Source organism: Salmo salar, chromosome ssa05 (assembly GCF_905237065.1).
Source record: "Salmo salar chromosome ssa05, Ssal_v3.1, whole genome shotgun sequence".
Classification (NCBI taxonomy): domain Eukaryota; kingdom Metazoa; phylum Chordata; class Actinopteri; order Salmoniformes; family Salmonidae; genus Salmo; species Salmo salar.
Genome location: NC_059446.1, coordinates 56,735,490 through 56,743,878, shown reverse-complemented (window position 1 = coordinate 56,743,878; position 8,389 = coordinate 56,735,490). Strand labels below are relative to the sequence as shown.

The following is an 8,389-nucleotide window of genomic DNA, read 5'->3' as shown; positions in this document are numbered from 1 at the left end:
GCCTTTACTTTTTTAGTCTGCAAGTCGGTCTATAAATGGAGACTATAGATATGGCTATAATATGATAGGCCCAATGCACTTCCTTGAGGTTGAATGTAAAAGATGACTTTAAACAAATTCACAATACATTGTTTTATGATTTAATAGCGTGCAAAGTTAGACAATAGAAAATGTGAGTTTCTGTATTTTCAGAGAAAATATTTGCCTTTAATTCTAAATTTCCATGGGTTTATCATGAAAGCTATCACACATTGCTTATGCCCCAATCTGACTTTAACGCATGCATGGAGTAGCCCAAACCTACTTCAGTTTGTCTATCACCATAATTTGTTCAGAAAATCGAAACTTTCTTTGGCCTTTTAGGTAAAAATAAATCAAAATAAATAAATAGCCTAGCTGAGATTAACCCAAGCCCGATAACAAGGCACAGCATTAATAGCCTACTAATGTACTTAGATTTATTATGCATTTTCTGTCATATACATTTAAAAGTTTCCTCATTTGTGAAAGAAAATAACGAAAAATAGTAGAACTGTTCCTTCAGTCCACTGAACAATGTTTAGGCCTATTTTTATTAAGATCGTCTATGAGATATTTTGATTGAGGTTCTGGCGTTGTTCAGCTTTGTAATATTCTGGAGTTTTTCATTGTGTCATTCAGTTGGTAAATCAGTTGAGTTGATGATGGACTCGTCATCATTAGGCCGGCCAGGAGGTTGTGTAACTCGAACCCCCATGTGTCCTTGTCTGGAGACAGAGGGGGGGGGTCCCAATCACGACTCGTGTCTCCCACACCGTACACGACCTGGCAGCTCACTTTTCCAGATGTATTTTTTTCTCTGCTGGGGAAAATTGCGGTGTTTGTTTATACAAGGCGCTTGTGCCGGCCTTATCTGCTCAGGCCACTCACAACTTGATTTCAGAGCTTCAGCACGTAGTTTACGGGCTATTGTTCTGTCGAATGGCTTCTAAAGATATGCTCATGGCCTCCCACCTCATTATAACCAACTTGAAAGTTCTGATTTTGTAAAACACCCTATCTGTCCCCCGCCCTGTCTCGCATGGGTTTGTGCTTAGTCGACGTTGCCAAGCATAGAAAAAGGTCATGATTTCCATAGATTTTTTAATGACTAAGTCAATAGCCTATTGATAGGCATACAGGCGTTTTGGTGTAGCCTATTGGGTGTTCGCTATTGACCTAATTGGGGAAAACATTTCCTAAATACATAGGCTATTTTTAAATTGGCCTAATTTAAATAAAATCATTTGTAGATCAAGTTGTATTCCTTTAAAAGAATATATCTAGGATTACACTAATAAACTCTCCATTCATTATCTGATCATGAATGGGTTGCCAATTTATCATGGGAGTAAGATAGCCAAATGGGCATGCAATGTTAATTAGATTGATAGGCATACAGGCGTTTTGGTGTAGCCTATTGGGTGTTCGCTATTGACCTAATTGGGGAAAACATTTTCTAAATACATAGGCTATTTTTTAAATTGGCCTAATTTAAATAAAATAATTTGTAGATCAAGTTGTATTCCTTTAAAATAATATATCTAGGATTACACTAATAAACTCTCCATTCATTATCTGATCATGAATGGGTTGTGAATATATCATGGGAGTAAGATAGCCAAAAGGGCATGCAATGTTAATTCAATTTTGGGCGCTCAATTGACCATTTTATGATACATTTTTGTGAATGGGTGTGTGTGTGTGTGTGGCTGCCAAATCTGTGTTCGTGAGTCGTGGCTGACGTCACGGCCAGTTAAACCGCAGTTTTTTGGGACAGGGAGAACGGGGAGTCACGAAGCAAGATGACACATTCCTTTGCGCCGGGGAGCAGGCACGCCCCTCCAAGCTCCGCTGCTTTATAACGGGACTGGGCCGGGCAGAGGGAGATAACACAATTGTAACTCTGAACTCCAAGTGGAAGCAACTGTTCCCGTCAAAGATGTACTGGGATACCATCCTGAAATCCAACGAGAGAAACATAGACACCAGAGACTCTAAAATAAAGGTAGGATTTTGCCTCCTGCGATTTTAAGTTTGTTCATGTATGCAGCCTGTACGAACACTTAAAATGCTTAAGAATGCAATATATATTTACATTTTCAGAGACCATTCGATTATACATATCAACCAAAGCTGTAAAATTGTATGAAAAAGATGTTCCACAATAAAATGGGCATGGCATATGTATTCCACTTTTTTCCACACAGATGGAGATGTACCAAGCTGGATATTATATGGAAGACTTCCGAACACAGGAAGTCCCTGCTGGTTTGGACTTTGCATCATATGGTAAGTCATGTTCTCATTGGATAACTTATTGATAAACACTGATCAATGTATCAGTTCAGATTGAACTACACCCCAAACCAAATAACTGCCACCAACGCCACTAGAATTATGATTAATCATCAACTTTAATAGTTATCATTTTACACTCTGAAACTAGCTTTCGGAGGATCCACATTTTTCTATGATAAGATTTTGAGCTATGTTTCCTGTAGCTCTGTGTAGTAGTTGAAGGACAAAGGAAATGTTTTTTTTTGCAGAGTTGGTATCTCATCAGCCCTGTCAGAAACTCAAAATGAGACCTTGACATCTGCTTCTTCTACCCAACTGAGGGCTGCGTCAGGAAAAGGGTTGCTGGGGTGTTTGTCCATGCACTGTTTGTAGGAATGTCAGTCTGACTGAGGGAGGTAGAGCGAGGCCGGGTGGTCGGGTTAAAGACCCTCCCTCTCTCTTTCCCTAATCCTTTCCTCCAGACTTCCTTCTCCAACAGATTTAGAGCCCCTCTCCTCCCCCTTCATCACTACTCTGTCACACTCCCTCCGCTGGCGCTTCCTCCTCTTTCCCTCTGTTTCCCCTTCTCCTGCCATTCAACTCAAATGGATATGGTTGAGATTTTGTTCTGGGTGCTGCAGAATAGTTGTTGAATAGATATATTAAAGTATTATTATTACTATAATTAAACGTAAATAAGAATGATGAGTAATAGTAGTAGACCATAACATATTATTGCTTGTAGAATAGCAGTTGGACAGTCTTTAGAGATACGCTTGTAACCCCTTCATAGCATTATAACCTATTACATTCTAAACCAATTCTATTTCTATTCCATTTTGAGTTCTGTTCAGATCTTCATGCCCTTTGACTCATCCCCATCCTTCTCTTCTATCTCCGTGACCTCCAGACTACAGTGATGAAGACCTGTCTTTTCTATTAGACAGTAAAGGACCAGGGCAGCAGCAACAGTATCCAGAGAGTTATGGAGAGCCGCAGAAGAATCCACGTCCGTACGATAACAAAGGTACACCTATAAAGACTCTTACAGAGACTCTTTAACAACCCCTTTATTAGACCACTCTGATAAGCATTCTGTGAAAAAAATCACTAGATAGGTCTGTCAATGACCATTGACTAACTTCCAGTGTTGCTCACGTGTTTTTATTTTTGACATCTTTCATTCTTTTTTTCAGTAACCTCAAGTGACTCTGTCCTGTTCAACCTGGATTCATACCCAGAGTTTAACTGTTGGGCGTCATACCCAAGTGGTGAGTGTCAGTCCCCTATTCTCCAATCCAATCCATATGTTTCTATCATTTTGAGAATGATTCTATTATCAACACCTGTTGTAGTATTAGAAATGAATGATTATTGATCATGATTGTTCCTTCCTTTTTTCTCTCTATTCATTATTAGATGGGCTGACTTTGGGACAGTCTCAAGCGGGGTTCCAGGATTCCACCCAGACGTACCACAGCCTTGTGCCCCTGTGTTCCCCAGCCCAGAGTGGACAGTTCAGCCCGAGCATGGAGGATGCCAGCACCAGCAACTCTTTCCTCCCTGGAAAAGGAACGAGTCACAGAGGGACCCCCAGCACTGTCAGCCTGGACCACCTCAGTGAGAAGACCACACATTTTGAGACATAACGCAACAAAAATTGAATTAACCAATGCATGACCATTAGGCCTATTTGTGTTTAAAAATATATTGCCTGTTTTTGTTTGTAAGCTGTGTAATATCTAATTCATATCATTTTTTAAGCTGTTTGTTATAACCAGCTCTTCTTTGTTTATTTAAATTATAAAAATAACCCCACAGAGAAATCCATAGGCTATGATTACTTGGATAATATATGCAATGTCTAACTCCTTCTCCTCCTCTTTCATAGATGAATCTGAGCAAAGCTACACCCTTCACTCTGGTGAAAAACTGTATGACTCAGAAGCACAGACGACCTCCTTCTGGCCGGACTACCCCTCTCCCAGCTATGGCTCATCCCTGCCGCCCCCTCGCCACCCTCCATCTTGTTCCTCAATCCCTGGACCACAGCAGCCCTCAGAGCAGTACTGCTCCCGTGTGGCCAAACGCAAAAGTGCACACTCCCAAAGACCCGAGAGGGAAGGAGGACAAGTGATGGGAATGTCAGTTTATCCAGGTAAGACTAGTCTCTTATCATGACTTCTCATTATTGCTGTTATACACGTGTGTGAGCATGGGTAGTATGTGTATATTGGAGCCTGATTGTGTGTTTGCTCTAGAATGTGCTTTTGTCATTACTGTCTTCTTTTAAATAGAAAAAAATCATAGTATATCTTAAGAGTAGCAGGCAAATAAACAACTTTTGTATCCAGTCTAGGGCTAAAGATAATACAATTCAGAATTTGTTAATGTGTATTTTCTCTCTATTCAGGATCGGGGCCCATCCAATTGTGGCAGTTCTTACTGGAGCTGCTTCTAGACTCGGCCTGCTGTACCTTCATCTGCTGGACAGGAGACGGTTGGGAGTTCAAGATGTCTGACCCAGCAGAGGTGAGTTTCTCTACTGATTGTGAGAGATTTTAACCACTCGTAGTAGGAGTTGGAAACCAGCACAGGATTGAGCAGTGGGAATATGCTATCAGGCGTTTGTGGTTATTTTTTAACAACCACCCCTTTTGTGTTTCATCCAGGTGGCCAAGCGCTGGGGCCAGTGTAAGAACAAGCCCAAGATGAACTATGAGAAGCTGAGCCGTGGCCTGCGCTACTACTATCACAAGAACATCATCCACAAAACGACGGGCAAGCGTTACGTCTACCGCTTCGTCTGCGACGTGCAGGGGATGCTGGGAAAGACGGCACAGGAGGTCCTGGCCAGCCTGAACATTTTACCCACGGGTACAGAATCATCCTGGCAAGGCCAGGGGGAACCAGTATTATCGCCAGAGTCCAGCGAAGCATGGGCATCGCAGTAGGGGGAGTGTACCAGCAGCACTGGTTCTCATTGGTGCTATTGGCTCTTGACATTATTATGGCTACATCACTAGAAATATGCTATGTAGAACAAACATGCCTCTTAGACATGTAGAAAAGGAATCACATTGGCTCTATTTATGGCATTTCTATCTGCTACATTAGACAATGTTTGGTGTAACACTTTTATTACCAAGTGATACAGTAGTAGCCATAGCTGTGGGAAGTAGGGGTGCTAAAGTAGGGGTGCAGCACCCCCTGAAAATCAGAATTAAAAAAATCTGTAGTAGCCTTCAATTTGATTTCATTTTAGTGTATGACTTACCTCCTATTAACATCAGTAGAATAAGAGCTCAATGAAACTGTAAGCCTAGTTGTCTCCAATACTGATGCTCTTTATGTTAATTACATGGTTAGTGATTAACAACCCCCCTCCATCCTCAAGTACTTCTTGCCCCCTCTAAAATAATGGGTGCATGACACCACTGCTTACCACCCATGCTGTTGAACAATATTTCGACATTAACTTTGACTGTGAGGATCTGTCTATTTTTATACCCTAACATATCTACCTCTTTTATTGCTGACAAAATAGAGCTAAGAGGGACAATGCTTGTTCTGTTGAATATAATGTGTGTGATTTACATGATTTAGGGAACAATGTTGTTTGTAAAATGATTGTAAATAAACTGTACATAACTTGAAAATACTATCTTAAATTTTCTGTATTATTTCGAAAGGTAAAACGGCCTATATTTAAAAAAATAAAATGAGCAGGCAAAAATATATACAAATAATTTAATAAATAATACATTCGTTAGATAATTGCTAAATTAATAATAATGGATTAGGCTATTTTTTTTCTTCTGGAGTGTGTTGATGGACCTCCCCTTTTTCCTATGACGTCAGACGGTGCGAAGATGTACAGTATCTTGAAGAGAAGACAGTCAGTAGACTATTAGACAACATAGAATAGAAGACACGTAGCCTAATCTCACAAAACCTGGTTTAAATTACAGGTTGGCATAAAATAGGCCAAAAACCGTTGGCGATATATTAATCGGTGTCCTTGAAGACTTGGGAGAGGCTGAATTGAAGAAGTTCAGACGTGAACTCTGTGACCGCAAGCAGGAGCCAAAAGTTCACAAGAGCATTGTCGAGAAAGCGGACCCAGTGGACTTGGTAGAGCCTCGGACCCGTACTTTCACTGAAGACGGGGCTGTGAATGTGGCTATAGAGTTCTTGGGTGCAATTAACTGCCAGTGTGCAGCAGGGAACTGACGGAATTCAAGAAATGTAAGTCGAATAAAGTAGGAGGCACGTCCATCGGACATTTAAAAAAATATATTTAATTTAATATCTTTGAAATGTTTAGAAACCACTTCAGTTAATACAAAAGTCGGCTAGAACAAACCTTTATTAGACCTAGGCCCTAAATAAATTGCATTGAAATGTCCATAACGTATTGAAGGAAAACTATAAGGAAGTTGACATTTTTACTTTCACTTATGCGAGCATTCAATTTTGCTCTTCTGGGCAGAATGACATCATACAGTAGCATATATTCCATTTGCAACTCAAAATAGGCCTAATACATTATACCATAAACACACATTTCGATTGCTTGCTGATTTTGATTTATCTTTAGGCCTACTATTCATATTTCTATTCGATATTTCTGTCTCATGAAGCCTATTTTACAGCTCACAGATCTTGCGTATCATCGGGTGCTGCAATGTCCGGTACACCTGGACCAAAGAACATGATGAAAGGTAAACACTAAACCAGGTGTTATATAGCCTGTCTCAAATATGCCGACATTATTAAAATGTATGTTTTACTGTAATTAGTGATGGTTAATGGGGAAACATGCAATACCTAAAGTGTTCTACCTCGATGAACAATCACAAAAGTCCTTCCTTTTAATTTCTTCTTCAACATACTGTAGTTGCAACTGCTGCCCTCCTCTAGAATCAACAGAATGTTTCACTCCCCATAGCCTATTTAATCCTGTCTGAATTAGAAAAAGTGCATCACGCCTATCCTCCAATTTGCACACCCTACACACGCACACACACACACACGCAACATTAAAGGAGGCATGTAGAGATATAGGCCCCTATCAAATATATTATGTATGCTTTGCATTCCATCACTGCCAAAAGTCCCAAATCATGTCCTTTCTCTATCTACCTCAGACAAACACTTTGTGGACCATCACCGGACGGCCCTGATCGACAGAGTGAGCCAGGTGGAACCCCTATTGGATAGACTCCTGGACAGGGGAATCATCACCCAAAACGCCTACAGTGAAGTGAGGGCTAACAGAACCAACCAGAAAAAAATGAGGGAGCTTTTCGATGGCCCTCTGAAAGCATGTGGGCCCAAAGGCAAAGATATATTCTTAGATATCCTGATGGATTTGGAGCCATTCCTGATCATTGACCTGAAGGGGGAATAATGAGGATAGGGGCGATTTTTATTTTTTTAAGGCAAGCAACAACAATATGATGATAATAATGCACTCTGTTTGACAGTATATTCTTAAATTGGAAAAATGAATTGTCTCCAAAGTTTGCAATAAATGAAACATTTTATATTGACCGCTGTTTTTTTCTTTTCATTAGCAAATACTGTGTGGTGAATTCTCATCTAGCTTTTTTTTAAACTCAACAACAGAAAACAGACGAACTAATCAAATCAAAACAAATGATCAAATGTTATTAGTCACACGGTGTAAAAGAGGGGGAGAGGGAAGCAATGCAAATAGTCTGGGTAGCCATTTTATTAGATGTTCAGGAGTCTTTATTAGATGTTCAGGAGTCTTCTTGGGGGTAGAAGCTGTTTAGAAGCCTCTTGGACCTAGACTTGGTGCTCCGGTACCGCTTGTCCTGCGGTAGCAGAGAGAACAATCTATGACTAGGGTGGCTGGAGTCTGACAATTTTTAGGGCCTTCCTCTGACACCGCCTGGTATAGAGGTCCTGGATGGCAGGAAGCTTAGCCCCAGTGATGTACTGTGCCGTTCGCACTACCCTCTGTAGTGCCTTGCGGTCGGAGGCCAAGCAGTTGCCATACCAGGCAGTGATGCAACCAGTCAGGATGCTCTGATGGTGCAGCTGTAGAACCTTTTGAGGATCT

The 8,389-nt window shown here is 40.7% G+C and overlaps 2 protein-coding genes across 3 annotated transcripts; both read left to right on the top strand.

Annotated features, from left to right (window-relative positions):
* The first annotated feature begins 1,810 nt into the window (after positions 1-1,810).
* On the top strand, positions 1,811-5,959 carry LOC106605227 (protein C-ets-2). Of its 2 annotated transcripts, none has more exons than XM_014200642.2 (8): positions 1,811-2,026; positions 2,229-2,310; positions 3,242-3,325; positions 3,495-3,569; positions 3,718-3,918; positions 4,190-4,456; positions 4,712-4,830; positions 4,971-5,959. In XM_014200642.2, exons 1-8 carry the CDS (start codon positions 1,961-1,963, stop codon positions 5,250-5,252), a joined length of 1,176 nt encoding a protein of 391 aa, XP_014056117.1. In that variant the 5' UTR covers positions 1,811-1,960; the 3' UTR covers positions 5,253-5,959. The 2 variants fall into 2 exon arrangements, with proteins under 2 accessions (XP_014056117.1, XP_014056116.1); XM_014200641.2 differs by having other exon boundaries at positions 3,209-3,325.
* Positions 5,960-6,147: 188 nt separating this feature from the next.
* LOC106605228 (apoptosis-associated speck-like protein containing a CARD) lies at positions 6,148-7,853 on the top strand. The gene is made up of 3 exons (XM_014200643.2): positions 6,148-6,546; positions 6,954-7,022; positions 7,449-7,853. Exons 2-3 carry the CDS (start codon positions 6,986-6,988, stop codon positions 7,709-7,711), a joined length of 300 nt encoding a protein of 99 aa, XP_014056118.1. The 5' UTR covers positions 6,148-6,546; positions 6,954-6,985; the 3' UTR covers positions 7,712-7,853.
* Positions 7,854-8,389: the final 536 nt, after the last annotated feature.